General features: G+C 40.1%; 1 protein-coding gene across 4 annotated transcripts in view; it reads left to right on the forward strand.

Annotated features, from left to right (window-relative positions):
• The window catches only part of Ptpra (protein tyrosine phosphatase, receptor type, A), a 147,135-nt gene that overhangs the window by 83,308 nt on the left and 43,769 nt on the right, over positions 1 to 20,058 (forward strand). For 3 of the 4 annotated variants that reach the window (XM_013512312.1, XM_005380770.2, XM_013512313.1), the window contains 4 exons: positions 1,660 to 1,686; positions 15,075 to 15,159; positions 16,204 to 16,277; positions 16,505 to 16,641. In XM_013512312.1, coding sequence (XP_013367766.1) covers positions 1,660 to 1,686; positions 15,075 to 15,159; positions 16,204 to 16,277; positions 16,505 to 16,641 — 323 coding nt within the window. The remainder of the gene's footprint in view (positions 1 to 1,659; positions 1,687 to 15,074; positions 15,160 to 16,203; positions 16,278 to 16,504; positions 16,642 to 20,058) is intronic. The other variant, XM_005380771.2, reaches the window with a different exon arrangement.

Consider the following 20,058-nt stretch of genomic DNA (forward strand, 5'->3'; position numbering starts at 1 on the left):
CTTGCCAGGCAGGCGCTTTTTGCCGCTGAGCTAAATCCCCAGCCCCCTTGTGTGCTATTTTTGATAAATTTCAGTTATTAGTGTTTTATTTTGCTTCATGAAAAGAATTTGAAAGTTTATAGTCAAACTACACATTTTACTAGCCATGGTGGCACAAGCCACTAGTCCTATGTATTTAGGAGACCAAGGCAGGAGGATCACAAGCTTGAGGCCAGCCTGGGTAGCTTAGGGAGATTATGTCTCAAAATAAAATTTTTTAAAAGAGCTGGGGGAAAAAAAAGGACCAGGGATATAGCTCAGAGGTAGAGCACTTGCCTAGCATTTGAGAAGCCTCAAAACTATGCCTTTCATTAATATTTTTGAATTTATTTAAATGAATTTGAGAAAAAGTCAACTCTTAAAATTGTTTAATTTCCTTCATAACTACAAATATTTTTCATTTTATATATTTGTTATCCCCTTATTTCAGTTGACTATATTTATTATTTTTTCTTCCAAAGAAACTACTATTACTTACTAATTTTGTCACTTTTCATTTTTTTGGATCTTTATTCTTATTCTTTCTGCCCTCTTTTGATTTATTTTGTACTGTTTTTGTCTTGAATTATTAATTGTTTTTATTCTCTCTAGTTAGTCAACATTTAATGTTGAGCTATTCCTGTAGGTAGTTGTGTTAGAGTGCAACCTAAGCTACTTGGCAAAGATAAACCAAAATTCAGTGACTAAAATAAGACCAAAGTGTGTTTCTCTGCCTGGAGGTGGGTAGAGGTTTTGCCTCGTTAGAGACCAAGTCTCTTTTCAGTGTGACCCTACCATCCCAATGAGGTTGCTTTTATCTGCTTGATTATCCTCTCTCAACATTAGACTCTAGTTCCAGCCCCTGAAGAAAAAGGAGTGGAAACAAACAATTTCTTTTCCAAAAGCTGACTACACGTAACATACAGGATCTCTAGTTGGACTACTTTGTGCTCAGCCAATGAACAGGATGATAATACCAAAGGCAAGAAGAGGCAGAAATAAATATTAGGGGAGAGTTGGTGGGTTCTACCACAAAAGTGTTTCCATCATGGATATTTTTTTGATGTTTCCAAATTTTTGTTTTAATTTTCAAGTGTTTTTTACTTTGTTAATTTCTGGTTTTATTACATCTTGATAAAAGAATATTGCATTGTTTGTACTATCAGGAATTTATAAGGGCTTGGGAATATGCCACAGGTCTTTGAAAAGAAAGTTTTCTGTCAGAATGTAAAAAAATATATATTACTATATAGATATATATAGATATATATAATACATATATTTAAATATGTGTCTACTAAATAGATTTTATTACCTTTTACCAGTGAGGTCTTTTATATTCTTAATTTTGTCCTCTTGCATTTTAGTTATTGAAAAGGTACAAAGTCCGAATAGCATGTATTTGTATTTCTCCTTGCATTCCTGAACTTTTTATGAATATCAGTGCTACAGTGAAGGTCAGACTACAGATTACAGTTCAGTGAATCTGGGCAACCTGTTTCCCACTTGTTCGAGGATGTTTCATTCTACCCTCAACATTATTCATATATCTATATTCCTAGAGCTTGTTTGATCTTTAGTTGAATAGTAATGTTTTTCTTTAACCTGAGTGAATATTTCTGTTTTTCACTTACTACACAGGTAATTCTGACTCGAAGGACAGAAGAGGTGAGCCATTCACCTTTTATCTGTTGTCCCTCTTACATAGCGAACATTATTCATCCGTGTTTCCTCTGCTCAGTCTGTGGTAACCTTATCAGTGCTGTGTAGTTTATTTTTGTTAAGTTGTTTCTAAATTAATCTTATAGAGTAACAAAACAAGTATTCAAAGTGTTTAAAAATGTAGATTACAGGTTTCTAACAGCTTCATTGCATTTTAACAACTACTAAAAGAAATACTGTCTTTCTTTGTCATGTTTCCTTGTCAATATTACCTTTTGGTGGGTGATATTAGGCCATAATTTGTATGCTATAGTTAATATCTTATTTCTAGGCAATAGTTACTTCTAAACATGTTGAGTTCCTGTTGTTTTTCTTCTAGTCTGTAATTTTATGGATTTTATGGATTTTTCAGCCCTCTTATGTAAATCTCCATTGCCTGATAAGCTGCGTCTATGGTCGAAGCTGGACTCTAAATACTTGATCACCAGAGGGCAACAGTATGTGGGCTCTCATGTAGAAGTGGTGTGTTTTGTTATTTTTTTTTATTTTAAAAATAAAAGGAGGAAAACATTAACAGACAGACAACCTTTTACAAAATAGCAAAAGAACAGTGCAAACAATACAGAGTTACAAACAAAGTGGTAGGACATTAACAATGCCTGCTGTATTACATATTGATATCTTCAAAGTGGTTTCTCATAGAAGTGGCATGTTTTGTCTAGGACAACAGTAAAGCTGCCATCAAAAGATCATGACAGGGAGGAGAGATCATCTAACATTGTATTTAAATGATCATTTAAGTTTGAAAAATGCTACTGTATGAAGGATTTTTTTTTTCATCATGATTTTCTGTTTATCAAATTATGCCCTGGAGTTTTGTGTGTGCCCTCGCCTCTTATTTGAAAAGGTTGTCTTAGTCAGTTTTCTTGTTATTGGAACAAGTTACCCAATACTCACAAGTTAAAGGAGGCAGGAGAAGTTTATTTTCGCTAACAGTTTGTAGATGTTTTAGTCCATAGCCAGCTGGCTGCAAGGTAGGGCAACAATGCAGAGGGGAAAGAGCTCATGGCATGGCAGCCAGGAAGCAGAACAGAGCTCAAGCGAAGAAGAGGGATATATTAACTCTTCCAGGCCACACCCACAGTGACCCACCTCTTCCCACCATGTTTTACCTCCCAACATCACACCTAGCTCTGAACCCATCAGTGAACTAATCTAGTATCATGACACCCATGATCCAGTCACCTTCCAAAAGCCCCACCTATCAGTACTTTCAGGGGACATAACAGGTGTTCTTAGATTATCATAGTAATGATATTTACAGAATATTCCATGACACTCATGATCCAGTCACCTTCCAAAAGCCCCACCTGTCATTACTTTCAGGGGACATAACAGGTGTTCTTAGACTATAATAGTAATGATATTTACAGAATATTCTACCCTACAACAACAGAATGTACATTTCTCTTGACAGCACGTGGAACTTTCTCCAAAAGAGACCACATACTAGCCCATAAGTCATGCTTAAGTAAATGCAAAAGAATCAAAATTTTGGCTGGGCATGGTGGCACGTGTCTATAATCCCAGAACTCAGGAGGCTGAGGCAGCAGGATTGCTGCAATCTTGAGGCCAGCTTGGGTTACAAAGTGAGTTCAAGGCCAGCCTGAACTGCATAGTAAAACCCTGTCTGACAAAGACAAAAAAAAAAAAAAAAAAAAAAAAATCCAATGGCAAAAAAAGCCACAGAAATTATGAAAATCAATACACTCTTGAATAATCAGTGAGTCACAAAAGAAATCAAGGAAGGAGTTAGACAGTTCCTAAAATCAAATTATAATGTCAGTACAACATAGCAGAATCCATAAGATACAATGAAAGTAGTCCTAAAAGGGAAGTTTATAGCAGTTAATGCTCACATTAGAAAAACAACAAGTCCAAATAAATAACCTAATGATTCACCTCAAGTCCCTAGAGAAACAACAATAATCCAAAACGAACAGACAAGTTCCATTCTGGGAGAATTGTTCATAAGTTGGATTCATTTGTAGCCAGCAGCAGTACACGTGTGAAAGTTTGTACCTCAAAAGTTCATAAATCAGAGACTTAGTGTACAGGGAAAGAAGTTATGAAGTTCAAAGCAGAAATGAATGAAATTGAGGCAAAAAAATACAAAGAATCCGTTAATCAAAGAGCTAGCTTTTTGAAAGAATAAACAAAATAGATAAACCCTTAGCTAGTCTTACTTATAAGAGGAAAAAAAACCCAAATCAGTGCAATTAAAAATGAAAAAGAAGAAATCACAATGGACCCTACCAAACTCCAGAAGATTATTAATAACTACTTTGAAAACCTGTATTCCAATCATTTGGAAAATCCAGAAGAAATAGGTGGAAAATAGCAGTTACCATAACTGAAGCAGGAAGATACAAAAACCCTGAATGAGGCCAAGGCAGGATTGCTACAAGTTTGAGACCACCCTGGGCTACATAGAGTTCAAGGGTAGCTTGAACTACATAGCAAAACTCCCTTAAAAAACAAAAACAAACAAAAAACCCAGAATAAACCAATAACAGGCAATGAAATAGAAGCAGTTTTAAAAAATAAAAACAACCTATCAACAAAAAAAGCCCAAGACCCAGTGGGCTCATTACTTAATTCTACAAGAACTTAAGGGATGATCTAATGCCAATATTACTCAAGCTCTTCAGTGAAATTGAAAGGGAAGGGGAGTACTCCCAAAGTCATTCCTAAAAGTTAGCATTACCCGGATTCTGCAACCAGACAAGGACCCAACCAAAAATAGAACTGTTGACCAATCTCTTTAAAGAATATAGATGCAAAAATAGTCAACAAGATTCTGGCAAACAGAATGCAGCAATCATCCAAAAGATCATTCTTCATGACCAAGTAAGCTTCATCCTAGGAATGCAGGGGTGGTTCGACATATACAGATCAATAAATCTAATACATCACATAATCAGAAGCAAGGACAAAAATTATATGATCATCTCAGTAGACAGAAAAAAACCTTTGGTAAAATCCAACATCATTGATGATTTTAAAAAAAGGCTGAAGACGGTTTAGAAGGGTCCTATCTCAATTTGATAAAAGCCATTTTTGACAAACCTGCTGCCAACATTATATTAAATGGAGGAAAACTGAAAGCTTTTCTTCTAAAATCTGGAATAAGACAAGGATGTCCACTTTCATCACATCTGTTTAATACAGCACTCAAAACATTACCCAGAGCAAGAAAGAAATGGGGTTTGTAGAGGAAGGGAAGTCAAATTATCATTATTTGAAGATGACATGGTCCTTTACACAGACAACCCAAAAATTCTACCAAAAGACTCCTAGAATTAATAACCAAACTTACTAGCATAGTATGGGGGAAAGACCTCATTCTCGGGACCTGTCACTACAGATAATACCAACACCATAGCAGGATGCAAAATCATTACACAAAAATCAGTAGTATTCCTATACACCAGTAGTAATAAAGTTATGAAGAAAGAACTTATGAAAACAATATCATTTACAGTAGCATCAAGAAAAATTAAGTATTGGGGCTAGGGATTTAGCTCAGCGGCACAGCGCCTGCCTGGCAAGCGCAAGGTCCTAAGTTCAATTCCCGGTACCAGAAAAAAAAGAAAAATTAAGTATTTAGGAATTAACCTAATCAAGGAAGTAAAAGACTTCTACAACAAAAACTACAGTACTAGGGGCTGGGGATTTAGCTCAGCGGCAAAAGCGCCTGCCTGGCAAGCGCAAGGTCGTGAGTTCAGTTCCCGGTACCGGAGAAAAACCAAAAAACCAAAAAAAAAAAAAAAAACTACAGTACTTTAAAAAGGAGATTAAAGAAGATATCATAAAATTGAAAGAGATCCCCTGTTCCTGGATAGGCAGAACCCTTATTGTCAAAATGACCGTATTTTCAAAACTGACACAGACATTTAACTCAGTTCCAATCAAAATACCAAGCATTCCTCACAAAACTAAAGAAAACAATCCTAAAATTCATGTGGAACTAGAAGAGACCCAGAATAGCAGAAGTATTCCTGGGCAATAAGAGCAAAGCAAGAGGCATCACAATCCTAGCTTTAAGTTACACTACAAATCTACATTGATAAAAACAACATGGTGCTGGTGCAAAAACAGACATGTGGGTGAGCTGAACAGAACAGGAGAATGCAGAAACAACCCCAGGCACATTTAGCTATCTGATCTTTGACAAAGGAGCCAAAAGCATAACACTGGAGGAAAGATAGCCACTTTAACAAGTGGTGCTGGGGAAACTGGCTATCCACATGCAGAAGGTTACATCTAGACCCATGTCTCTCACCATGTGTTAAACCAAAAGCAAAATAAATCAAAGATCTAAATGTTAAAACAGAAACAGTATGCTGGAAGATCAAATAGGTAAAACTTTCGGAGAATCGGTATAGGCAAGGACTTTCTGAATAGAACAATTGCCCAAGAAATAACATCGAGAATCAACAAATGGGGTAATATCACATTTAAAAGCTTCTTCATGGCAAAGGAAACAACCAATGGAGCAAAGAGACAACCTATAGAATGGGAAACATTTTTTGCTAACTATTCCTCAGAGGATCCAGACTACATAAAAATGTATAAAAAAAACAGACCCTCCAAAATGAAACACCCGGTCAAAAACTGGGCAACTAAAATGAATAGATATTCCGAGAAAGTACAAGTGGCTAATAAATACATGAAAAAATGTTCATCATCTTTGGCCATTAGAGAAATGCAAATTAACATAACACTGAGATTCCATTTTATTCCAGAAAGAATAGCCACCATCAAGAAATCAAATAATAACAAATGCTGGTGAGGCTGTGGGGGACAAGGAACCCCTCTACTTTATTGATGCACTTGTAAACTGGTACAGTCATTATGGAATTTAGTATGGCAATTCCTCAAAAAACTAAAATTAGAAATTTCAGTTGACTCAGATGTTCCCCTTGTAGCTATCTTCCTGAAAGAGTTAAAGATACTGTATTACTGTAGATACACGCATACCCATGTTTATAGCAGCACAATTCATAATAGCTAAATCTTAGAAGCATCCTATATGACCTTCAACAGATGAATGGATAAAGTTTAGTATTTATATACAGTGATATACTATTCTACCATAAAGAAGGATAAACTTGAGTCATCTGTAGGAAAATGGATACACCTTGAGACTGTAATGATAAATAAAGTAAATCAGACACAGAAGTTTGAATATCACATGGTAAAAAATAAATACCACATGGTGTGGCTGATATGAGAAACCCAAAATATAAATAAAGGGTGAAATAAAAGGTAGATAATAGAAAATAGGGAGATCTTTTGCAAAAGGGGAAAGGACTGAGAGCTAGAGGGTGGGGGGAGGCAGAAGAGGAGAAGGGTGAAAAGAGATGTGTTATGTACTTGTACCAATTCCCCCATGAGAATTGTAATCATCATGTACTGCAAACATGAACAGAAATAATTGGGAAAAATGGATATAATTCTGATGTTAAGAGGTAAAATCTGAATTTTATGATGGAGGATGGTTGTTGCCTGAAAGCTTGGAAGAGTTAAAATTGTTCTTGGCCCTAAAATTTATGAAGAATCTGTAAAATAGTGTGGTTTTGTTTTCTTCCATTTGATTTGCAGCTGTATAATCATGAGCAAGTTAATTTCTCTGCTCAGTTTCCTTATCTATAAAATAGGTTTAATAATGGTATCTGTCTAAGGCAGTGGGGATGAACCCATGGCATGCATGTGGCAGCAGACTGTTTGTATCATTGAAAGCTCGAAAAGGTCGCCATCATTGACCTAAGGTGTTACAATAATGATACAAGATTGTACTTTAGTGTGTGGCAGCTAAAATGTACTTAAATAGAAACTATAATAGTAATTTTCATTTGATTTCTAAGTTATTTGGCTTGATGACTCCCTTGTTTCTTTATTGCTTATAATTGTCAGCTCTCTTGGTCATAAACAATACTGCATTGTCCCATACCTTCCTGATGATACCCATTCCATTTACTCATTCAGAATCTTTCCTGACTACAACATTTTAAAGAGAACACTCTGCACCCCTTTCCCTCTTTTACTCTGCCTTATTTTTTTTCTTAATAGCATGTATCACTGTCTGTATATTTCTTTACTTACAGATTGCCCATTCTCCACTAAAATGTAAGCCCTATAAGGGCAAAGAATTTTGATTTCTTGACTGCTGTATCTTCAGGACTTGCCTGGCACTGTTTTTTTGTTTTTTGTGGTGCTGGAGTTCAAACCTGGGGCCTTGTATGTGCTAGGGAAGCTTTAAGCTATATCCTTGGCCCTGAGTAAAATTTGAGATTATGGATATCTGGAAGTGTTCTTGAATCCATGTCTTCAAGAAGTTTATTATATAATGGATGTACAATCAGTCACCCTAATCCAATGTGATAAGGATAGTACATATTATTACAAAAGTATAAGAAAGAAAGGAACAATTTTGTTAAAGGGAGCAGTCAGCGAAGGATTTATTTTAAAAAAAGTGATATTGAGGTAGAATAAGAGGAAAGGAAGTAGCAATGTTCTAGATTATGGATTGTTCTAGACTTTTTCTATCAAGGGCCAGCCAAGGAATAAATAGTTTCAGTTTGCAACCATACAGTCCCTGTCACATCAGCTTATCTCTACCTCTGTAGTACAAAAGCAGTCACAGTATGTAAATGAATGAATGTGACTGTGTTCCAATAAAATTTTATTTAGAAAAATGGGTGGTGTGTTAGATTTGGGCTGGGTTTGCCCACTTCTGTTCTAGACAAAGACTTACCTGACCCTAGAAAGTTGGACAGAGGCCACTGTTAGTGTCTAGCCTCTGGATACCAAGGCAAGGCTTTCCCTTCGCATCACCAAGTGTCTCATTTTAAATTTTTTTTTTTTTTTTTTTTTTTTTTTTTTGGTTTTTCTCCGGTACCGGGATCATTTTAAAATTTAAAGTTAAATTTATTTGTGTATGTATGTAGGTAAGTAGATAGGTAAGTAGTACTGGAGATTGAACCCAGAGCCTTCCTCAGCACTTCTTTAAAATTTTTGAGTCAGGGCTGAGCCATTCTGGGTTTGGATTTATAATCCTCCTGCTTCACCCTTCCAGAGTGCTGGAATTACAGGTGTGGATCACCATGCCCAAACCCCCACTCCATCCCCTTTCTGGGTATTGAACCCAGGCCTCATGCATGCTAGGCAAGTAATTTACCACTGAGCTATGTCCCAAGCCTTCTGATTACCTTCTTATAATACCTAATATAGTGCCCTCTGTGATTACAATTTAACAAAGGCATGATTAGTGATAAATTACTAATTCTTCTGCTCATTTACATATCATAATCCAGTATCGTTAGTTTCTGCTGTGTGTGAGATCCTATGCTAGGTTTTTAAGATGCACAATGATAAACAAAACATGTAATCCTTGCCCCTGTGGAATTTATGATACAAAAGAGACATACTCATTAATCAACTACAATCAAATAAATATGTAACTACAAAGCTTGAGAAATATTAGCAAGGGAAATACTAGGGTGCTCTTCGAGAATAGCACAAAAAATAAAAGCTAGCACTGAGTATATATGATTTGTGCTACTTACTGTGCCAAAAATTTCATGTGGATAATCTTATTTAATCTTCAGAATAACTTATTTTAGAAGTGATAAATTTAGTATTTGGAAGTCAGAGAAGACCTCTCTGGGGAAAGTGACACTTCAAGTAAAAACTGGATGAGTAGGAGTTAGCCAGGCAAAAAATGGAGGGAGGCCATATGAAGCAGAGAAATAACGTTTGAGAGGTGTGAGGATGAATAAACTCAGCATCGGATGCCAGTGGCTGAAGTTCAGTGAGCAAGAAAAGAGTGGCAGGAGATAGGGAGGTAAGGCTAAGTTAAGGAGGTTTTATGGGCCAGGGTAAGGAAATGAGACTTCACAGTATTTTAAAAGCTTAAGAAACCATTGAAGGAGAAGGGCATGACCTGATATGCTCTCTTATATATCACTGTCTATTTTTTAGAGAATGGATTGGCTTGGGTCAGAACTTACTGTGATGGTCCAGGTGACAGAAATTAGAGTTTGGGACTACACTGGTAGGTGGCAATATAGAATGGACAAAAGACAGATAGATATGAGGTATTGATACTAGCTCTAAATATATTACTTGGAGCTGGGCTGGATATAGAAGAAAAGCATGAGGAAGAAGTCAAGGTAGTTTACACATATCTTACTTTAGCAGCGGAATGGGAGTGCTAACCACTGAATGATGAGGGAAAGGCTTAAAATCAGAAAGTTTGTGTTTACTATGAAATTTAAGGTGGAGGTGACAGATAAGCAGTTGAGAGCCTGAAGCTCAGAGAAGTCAGAAGCAAGCAGTGCAGATGTGGGCAATGCTGGCTATCATTTGTGCTTAGAGCATCAGATCACCTAGATAGAATGTAGAGAAGAGAGCCAAGGAGAGAGTGCTGAGGAGTTCCCACAGTTAGAAACCTGGTATTGGCAGAGGAATGACCAGCAAAGGAGAAAGATGGAACAGCTAGAAGATAGAAAGAAGAACCATAGAGTGCTTTGCATGTAAAGCAAGAAAGTATTTCAAAGAGGAGAGAGTGGTCAACCAGTGTAAATGCTCATTTTAAGATGACAGTCACATCACCACCAACAAAGAAGCATGGTGTAATATACCTCATCTCTTAAAAACAAAAACAACCAGGGCATGGGTTACAAGCCTGTAATCCCAGATTAAGGCAGGAGGATCACACATTTAAGCCCAAACTGGACAGTTTCGTGACTTAGTGAGACCCTGTCTCAAAAATAAAAAAACTCAAAAAGGGCTGGGGATGTAGCTCAGTCCAGAGGCCTTGAATTTAATACCCAGTAACACAGACACCCCACAGTCTACACCCCACATTTTCCTCTAACTGCTGCTCCTTTTCTCTATATCCTTTCATGTAAATATCCTCATAAAAGGGGTGATTGATTCACCTCTCCTCTTTCTTAGCTTTAGTCCATTTCAGCTTTCTCACCCACACTCAACTGAAACCACTCTAAAAGGTCATCAGAAGCTGCCACTTTGTCAGATCGTTTCACTTGGCCATCTCCATCCTGCTTAATCTGTTGGTAGTATTAATTTACTCTTTCCGGGGCTGGGGATTTAGCTCAGTGGCACAGCACCTGCCTGGCAAGCGCAAGGTCGTCAGTTCAATTCCCGGTACTGGAAAACAAAACAACAACAAAAAATTTACTCTCTCCTTGAAAAATTTTGCTCTGGGTTTTCATGACACCATTTTCTGCTAGAACTGTCCCACCTAATGGCTGCTGTTCATGAGTCAGCTTAGCTGGTTTTGTTTTGTTTTGTCTGTGGTGCTGGGGATTGAGCCCCCCTTGGTAGGATTGCTTATCTACCTTGCCCGAGCTAGGTAAGCAGTCTACTACTGAGTTACATTCCCAGCCCTTTTTGCATTCTATTTTATTTTGAGACAGATTCTTGCTAAATTGCTTGCTAACTTAGGATCTTCCTTCCTTAGCATCCAGAGTTCCTGGGATTACAGATGTGAACCACTACTCTTGGCTTTAGCTGATCTCTGTACATAAATAGAAACTTTAATATAAATCCATCTGGGTTCAATCCACAGCACTGCAAGTAATAATAATTTAAAATCCAGTTATATTTTGCCTCTGTTCAGGTTCCTCCAATCACGTAGTTTTCTTATCACATTCAAGAATTAACCTTCCGACTGGCAGCTCGCTCCCTGCCTCATGGCCCCCGGAGGGAGGGCCTCCGGTGCATGGGGAGCCATGGGCGGGGAGCGCCTGTCTTCCAGCTGGCTCACTTCCTGCCTTGTAGGCCCCCGGAGGGAGGGCCCCCAGCACATGGGGAGCCATGGGCGGGGAGCGCCGGTCTTCTGACCGGCAGCTCGCTCCCTGCCTCGTAGGCCCCCGGAGGGAGGGCCCCCGGTGCACGGGGAGCCACGGGCGGGGAGCACTGGTCTTCTGGCTGGCTCACTTCCTGCCTCATGGGCCCCCGGAGGGAGGGCCCCTGGCGCATGGGGAGCCATGCACCCGAGAGCACTATGGTGCGCAGGCCTTCAGGCAGGCTGCCTCTGCTCAGGTGAGAACTATCATGACACAGAGAAACAATGACACAATTGGCCCACCATGCACCAGCTGCAGATGCCCACCTAAGGACGTGTGTGAATCATTCAAACATGGAAAAACCCCTGGGAATACATGCTATACAACGGGCCACTCTTGCTCCTGCCATTGAGAACCAGAAAGGTCTAGAGTAAGCAGAGGAGCAGCTGCTGAACAAGGACTCAGAGAACATGAGAATGCAGACTAAGCCCGAGGGGTCAGAGGTCCTGTGGACTGGGGTCATGAGAGCCGCTCCGAAGCTGTAAACCAGGAGGACCTTGCACAGTACCTGCAGAGACTCCCTGGAAGCCATTCTTCCCCTGACAGTACAGCCTGTGGTGGAGCCCCGGAGAAGTCTGCAACAGGATTCCTGTTGCCTGTGCTTACAGTTGGGGAGAGGACACTAACTGGTTGTGGGGTCCCAATGTGATGGGAGGCTGGAGAGAAAACGCTACAAAAAATGGCTTTCGCCCCAGACGGCTCACTTGATTTTTGACAACCCTTAGGCTGTAACTACTTGTTAGATCCTTCTTGCGTATCTCTGTCTTCCTGAGAAACCACTTCTAAGATACCACCATGTATTATAGCAGTCATTGATATTTTCCTACTAATCTATCCATAACTCTGCAATGTTGTTCCTATCCTATTTCATAAATGGATGCATGTTTATTATCATGTGTTTCCTATAACAACCATTGAGAATAGTTAATGATTATTCAATAGGTCACTCATGTATAGTTCTATTTATTTTCTTTCAAAGATATCTAAGTAGAGTACAACAACTATTGATAATCTTCTACCTCTTTTGTCTGTAACTCACTAGTATTTGTCTATTTGTTTTCCTGAGAAACTATCTTGTAGATAACAATATGTAAAACAATAACCATTGATAATTTCCTACCACTTTGTCTGTAATTTGGTAAGCCCCCCCCCATTACTGTTATCCTTCTTTTACTCTTTAAAATAAAAAAAAAAAGAATTAAACCCACACTTATTGCCATGACATACAAAACATATTTTTTGACTCCTGCCCACCTCTCTCACTGTTCTGTCTACTATATTGGTCTTTCCTGACCCTGTCAAGTTCATAAAGACTATTATGCTTGTTTTTCCCTTTACCTAGAAAATTCTTTAGCCAGATTTTTGCATAGTTTACTTCCTCTCATTATTTAGAGCTCTGCTTAGATACAACCTCCTCCAAGATGTCCCCAGACCACTTTATCACTGTCTTCCCCATCCATCACTTTGCATCACCTAACCATTCCTCCTTCTGTTGTTGTTGTTCTTCCTCGTCTCTTCTTCCTCCTCTTTCTTATCCCTCCTCCTTCCTCCCTATCTGAAATTTTATGTTTACTTGTTTATAAACAGCGCCCTTCCCTTTCTCCACAGAATGTAAGCTTTCTGTCATTTATCTGCCTAAGCACTTCTGTATACTCAGTGCCAGGAATAGTGCCTGACATGAAATTTGGTCTATAAAAATTTTTAAATGAATGCTATCAGATAAAAACGGAAATGTTCTATTGGAGTTGGCAATATAGAATTTGTTAGTGTCCCTTGCTGAGCAGTTTAAACGGAGCACTGAGGGTGCAAGTCAGAGCAGATAAACTAAGGAGAACCTGGGGGTAAGGTTTTAGAGAAAAGAAAGTCTGGCACATTGGCACACAGTTATAATCCCAGGTACTTGGGAGGAGTCTTGAGGTGGGAAGATCATGAATTCAAGACCAGCCTGAGCAATATAGCAAGACCTCGTCTGAGATGAGGGAAGGAGGGCTGGTCGGGAAAGACAGCTGTTATGAGAAGTTTCGCTTAGAAGAGAGGGATGGAGCTAATGGTATCTGGAGGAGGATAAGTGAGGTCAAGGAGATAAGTCTTTGAGGTGACAATAATGGATATAATTGAGCCTACATGACAGAATTGACTTTTATAGGGAGAGACATTTCCCCAGTGGCAAAGGTAGCTATAAATAACTCAGGCTGGTTGTATAGTTCATGGCAGAGGTGAGAGTGGAGGAGGATAAGTTCTAACAATCATGGGTATGAAAACTGGGACAAGGTACAGGGTGGAAAAAGATCCAGGCCCTATAGGATTGGCAGGAGGCTTGCCTGTCTCCAGATCAAACATTGCTATGCTTGAGATTCTGGCAAAAGGTGTCTGAGGGAGCAAAATATGGGAAAGAGAAAGAAGGGAGTACCTAGCAGTTTGGTACCTCAGAGAAAAGAAAGGTAAGCAATCTACCACTGAGTTACATTCAGTGGTACCTCAGGGTCTGGTAATATCTCTTTGTCTCAGTTAGTAATCTTATTCATTGTGCCAGGAAGTCATGTGGGTTTATGATAGAGAAATTGCCTTTTAAATCCCACATGGTAGTTCAGGCCTATAATTCCAGCACAGGGAGCCTGAGGCAGTAGGATCATGAATTTAGGGTCAACCTAGGCAGTTTAGCAAGATCTTGTCTCAAAGAGAAAGAGAAATACCCTCTTTCCATCCTATAGCCTGCTTTTTTTTATGTTATAATTTAAAATATTTTTTAAAATGAGGTTTTGTTACTCATATATATAAGCTATATTATATGTTATATGTGGCCCAGGACAATTCCCTTTCACTCAGCATGGTGGGCTGGAGGCTGAACACACCTTGAGATGGACCCCATTGAGGCTGGGAGAGAGTAGTGCGGTGTTGGCCCTGCACACCCAGCTTGCCATCGTGATTGGATGTGTTTATTATAGTGTGTGTGGTACTGGAGCTTGAACCCAGGGCCTTGCACATGGTATACAAGTACCCAATCACTGAGTTACATCTCCAACCCTTTTTATATATTTTATTTTGAGACAGCATCTAAGTTTCCCAGGTTGGTTTCAAGCTTATGTTCCTACTACTTAACTTCCAGAGTAACTAGATTTTAAGTGTGCATTACCACACCCGACTCTTGTAGTACTTTTTACATGCCAGGTACTGTTTCGGCTCAAAAGAGATAGCAATGAATAAAACAATTCCTGCCTTCAGAAAACTTTTATTCTAACTTACAGAGACAGAGTAAGCAAATGTATGATATCTCCGCTCATGTCACTGACCGTGTATTCCTTCCTCCCTTCACCCCTGCCCCATAGCTCTGGGATGGCAGGGCGAGGTGGGATAGTGCTCTCCCCTCCCCTTCTGTATCCTTTCATCTGTAGGAGCACTGAATGAGCCCTTCATTGCACAACACAGTGATGACTTGTTCTCTTCTCTTGGTTTCAGATGAGACTTCAATTATTGCAGTGATAGTAGCCCTGTCCTCTCTGCTCGTGATTGTGTGTATCATCATACTTCTGTACATGTTAAGGTAGGTGCTAATGTTCCTGCTTTCCTTTAGACTACCTCAGTGCCCTCTTGTCTCAGTAAGCCTACAGAGTCCAGAGGACGGTAGGCTAAGGGCAAGTTAGGTAGAGGAAGAATGATTCCTGGTAGTGTTAAGGTTAAAATTTTACTGAGAAATAGTTTTAAAACTCTATAGTCTTTTGCTTCCATGTGTCCAAACCCAGGCTTCCAACTCTGCTTCACCCTTAAGCCTAGAATGGGGTCTTGGCCATTAGATGAAAAAGCCACAGTCTGTGTTGTTAGTGACTAATGTGTTAGGATCTTCAGCGGTAGCCCTGTGCAAATAACCCCCAAGGGTACCAGTAAGTTTACATGCTCAGTAAAAACTAACTGGAGGACTGGGAATGTGGCTCAGTGGCTCAAATGGGGAGCAGAATCAAGAGAAGGAATCAAGAAAGACGGTGCATTTGTTCTCTTCCTGCTAAAGCTATTGCCTTGACTACCTGGGTCTAAGTCTGACTTATCTTTGACTTACCCTGCTTATTGCTCCCTCTCTTCATCTGCAAGAATAAAGAGGGGACCTTATGGACCCTTACAACTTGGCCTGTCTCTATCATTTCATAGGAGTCCTGTGACCACCCAGTCTGGAGCCATATTCTCCCTGAGGCTCCCAGACTCACTGGGGAAGCACCAGCGTTTTTGCTTTATATAGATCTTCTGTCTTCCCCACTGTATTCCACTCACTGTTTTGCCTCCTGGTGTAGCTCTGCTGTCTTTCAGGTTCTGGACTGAGAGCTGACAGAATAGACTGGTGGTGTTACTTGGGTTGGCTTCTATTGTGCCTGGGTTGGCTTCTTCTGTGAAGCAGGAGCAAACCAGAGCTGCAGAGCAGGGGGCTGGGGATTTAGCTCAGCGGCAAAAGCGCCTGCCTGACAAGCGCAAGGTCATGAGTTCAGTTCCCGGTACCAGAGAAAAACCAAAAAAAAAACAAAAACAAAAACAGAGCTGCAGAGCCAGCAGCTCTCCTGCCTCTGTGCTTAGTTTTTCATTTCAAACATTTTCTCATTAGGTTTAAGAAATACAAGCAAGCTGGGAGCCATTCCAATTCTTTCCGCTTATCGAACGGCCGCACTGAGGATGTGGGTAAGGCATGGGGGACCTTTGTGGGGAAGAAAACCAATAAATTAGAGGTTTCCAATCCTTTTAAAAGAATGAGACTATTTTAAAAAATAAAATAAAATAAAAAAAACTCTTGAAATGACAGCTGTGGTTTTTTAGAGGCTTGTTCCTTGGGCTAGAATCCCCAAGTTAGTCTCCAGAAAAAGCTGCATCCAGAGCACCTGCCTGACCTTCACCTTTGTGCACTGCAGAGCCCCAGAGTGTGCCACTTCTGGCCAGGTCCCCAAGCACCAACAGAAAGTACCCACCACTGCCTGTGGACAAGCTGGAAGAGGAGATTAACCGGAGAATGGCTGATGACAATAAGCTCTTCAGAGAAGAATTCAATGTGAGTTCTTTTTTGAGGCTGATTTATAAACAGAGAAGGCAGACCTAAGGCTGTGCCTTTTGAGACATAAGGTAGAAAGCAGGTTGCTATTTGTTAAGAGGTGAGAAATTGTTACCAAGTTCATCTGACTCTTCCTGTGTGACCAAGAACAGGATGTAAAGGTTTTGCTTGGCCCCCATCAATCCATCACTCTATTCATCCATTCATCCTTGCAATTGTTACTTCATTTGTTTAATAAACACTTACTAGGCATCTGATATGTTCTAGGTAGTATGCTGGATGCCAGCAACTTGATCAGGAGCAAAGAAAGGTCCAGTCCCTATTCTCAAAGAATTCACTGCCAGGTGTGGGAACCTCCACAAACAAGAACAAAAGTAACTATAAATTTAAAGTAGCCGGGCATGGTGGTACATACCTGTAATTCCAGCACTTGGAAGGCTGAGGCAAGAGGATTGCCATAATTTTGAGGCCAGCCTGGACTACAGAGTGAGTCCCTGTCTCCAAAAAAAAGAATTCAAAGCACAATACAGGACATGAAGGACTGGTACAAGTTGTAGGACCCCCCGAGATGACCTTTTAGAGTGTAGAGTAGAGGCCCCTGAGTGTGTAAAGTAGGCATAGGAATAGGTCAGTGTAAAAAATGGGGACTATGACAGACTACAGTGCACAGGTCTTATCTTGAGATGTGTATTTTTTAATTAAGTTTTTTGGTACAGTTTAGACTTGACCACGTTCATCATATGGAATTTGTACCCATACATGATATACCCCTATTCTGAGATTTGTATTTTTATAACTTTTCAAGGAAGCAGAACCTGTATAAGCCACCAGTTTGTGATCCCCGTCAAAATGAGCTTCCTTGAAGAAGCAGAAATAGCAAGAATGGGAAGTGGGGGACAGGGACATTCCAGACCCTGGAAATAGCAGGAACAAATTGTCAGGAGTGAGGGAAGGGTACATTCAAAAAATTAATCTGTGTGGTGGAGGGCCAGAGACTGAAGGTAGTAGAGTAAAGATGAAATTGTGAAAGAGGGCTGAGCTAGACCACTGATCTCACAGATTGCCAGGAGAGAACTGAAAAGTCATGGCCCAATTAGATTTGGGTTTTGAGAAAATGATTCTGACTGCTTTATGGAGAATAGTCCACAGGAGGCCTGAATTGTGCAAGGAAATACAGTTAGGGGCTGCAGCAGTTGTTAAGACTAAAAGAGCTGGTAGATTGACCTCAAATGTCAGTAGTGAAGGAAGGAGGAACGGATTTAAGGACTTAGCAGATCAGTTCTACAGTTGGCCAGTTCATTGGCCAGGGCATTGCTAAACTGTTTCACATCTTCCCACTGTGCTGTGTCAGCTTTGTCTCCTAGTTGGGACGCGCGCATTATGCCAGTGGTTGCCCCAGTTCTAGGCATCCTGTGGAGGTACAGTGAAGTCCAGTGGGAAAAGGATGTCTGTTGCTTCTTTTTATTGATGAGGAACTTTTTCCCTAGAGGCTTCTGCAGACTTCCCTTGTTACATGCTCCTCCTTAAACCAGTCAAAGGGACTGGGTGTGTAGTACAGTGGTACAGTATATACCAAGTATGCATGAGGCCCTAGGTTTGATACCTAGTACCATAAAGAAAAAGGAATTAAACCAGTCATGAGCAAGGAAGAAATAAGACTACTATAGCTTACTAAGACCAATCCATATTATTCCTAGGTCTAGGTGGAAAACCCCACAGAGGGAGAGCTCTGATAGCAAGAAGGAACTGGCTTGGTTGGTCATCACTCATATCTGCTCTACTGCCATAGGATCAGATTTGTACCTTGAAGAAATGATGAACTTGGAGCCAGCTATGATGGCACATGCCTGTAATCCCAGCATTTAGGAGGCTGAGGCAGGAGGATTATCATAAGTTCAAGGCCAACCTGGGCTACACAGTCAGTTCAAGGCTAGCCTGAACTATGTAGCAAGACCCTGGCTCAGAAAGAAAGAGAAAAGAAAGAGGGGGAGGGGGAAGGAAGGAAGGAAGGATAGAAGGAAGGAAAGAGAAAAAGAAAAGAAAGCGAAAAGGAGAGAGAAGGGAAAGAAAGAAAGAGAAGAAGAGACAGGAAGGGAGGGGGAAGGAGGGGAGGGGGAAGGAAGAAGGAAAGGAGGGAAAGAAAAAGAGAAAATAGGTGAGGGAAGGAAGAAAAGAAGAGAAACAAGAAAGAAACCATTGACTTTGATTGATATACAGAATAGATGGAAGTGGGAGGTAAGATTTGAAGCTGGAACCAGTTACCAGCCAAGATTTAATGGAATAACTTGGGTCCTTTTCTTTGGCTGTTGGGAAAAACAACAACGTTTAATACAGTAAAGTATTTTTAGAACATTTGCCACATCTCACAGGACTGCACCCCAGCTGCAGCTTCACAACTGGTCTGTGGTAGTTATTGTACAGTATTATAATCTGTGATACCAACTACTTCTGTGTAACGAGTCTATGATCCCGTTACCATATTCCTGCGCATTTGTGAAATGAGTTCTTTGTAGTTGACTTCCTGTGGTCCCATCACAAAGCATTTTGCTAAATCCTTGGAAGATGGTGGTATCCCAAGACACATAATAGGCAAATTCAGACAGATACGGTGGTATGGCCAACATATTTATGAGCTCATCAGGCCAGTACTGGGATAGCAAAGAAAAGACTGACCAGCATTGCCTGAGTTCTAAGCTGTGCATGCTATCTAGGGAGCATTCACATAGAGCATAAATATTTTCTTTTGTTCCAATTACTCACTACCTTGAGATCAGTTTAGACTCTGACCTCCTGTGAGACAGAGTGGTCACTTGCTTGAAGTTCTGTTCACTGGGACAATTTCTCTCTATACTCATTCAGAGCTGTCACTTAAGTACAGCATGCTACCTCACAGCAGTGTATTTCAGCATGGACCAGCATATCATGTGTACACAGATCAATGTGTGTACGAGGCTGGACTTTTCTTCCTTAGTGAGCTATTGACATCCTGAGGAAATCCGAAGTGTCTGTCAAAGGAATGAATTTATGGCAGGCCACACACATCTTTTCCAGCTGTGGTACAATTCTGCCAAGCATGTGCAAATTTGTGTGTTACTGTCTATAAAAAAATTTGTGTCTTACTGGGGCCATGTAATACCTAGTTTGGGAAACTGACATCATTTGGATACCTAGTATCCTGTGGTCAGGTTTACAGTCTGTACTCTAGGATCCAGTTCTAAGGTACAAGCATGGTATTACTGACAAGATCATGGTCTTATTTCCATATCATGAAAGTTTTCATGATTCTCCTGCTCAGCCTGACAGTTTAGAAACTGTACCACAGCCAATTTTCCCTATCCTACATCAGTGGGAGAGCCTTTTTTTTTTTTTTCCTGATCTCAATAAATGGGTCAGGGGCTGGGGATTTAGCTCAGCGGC

Source organism: Chinchilla lanigera, unplaced genomic scaffold (genome assembly GCF_000276665.1).
Source record: "Chinchilla lanigera isolate Chin_1 unplaced genomic scaffold, ChiLan1.0 scaffold00014, whole genome shotgun sequence".
NCBI lineage: Eukaryota > Metazoa > Chordata > Mammalia > Rodentia > Chinchillidae > Chinchilla > Chinchilla lanigera.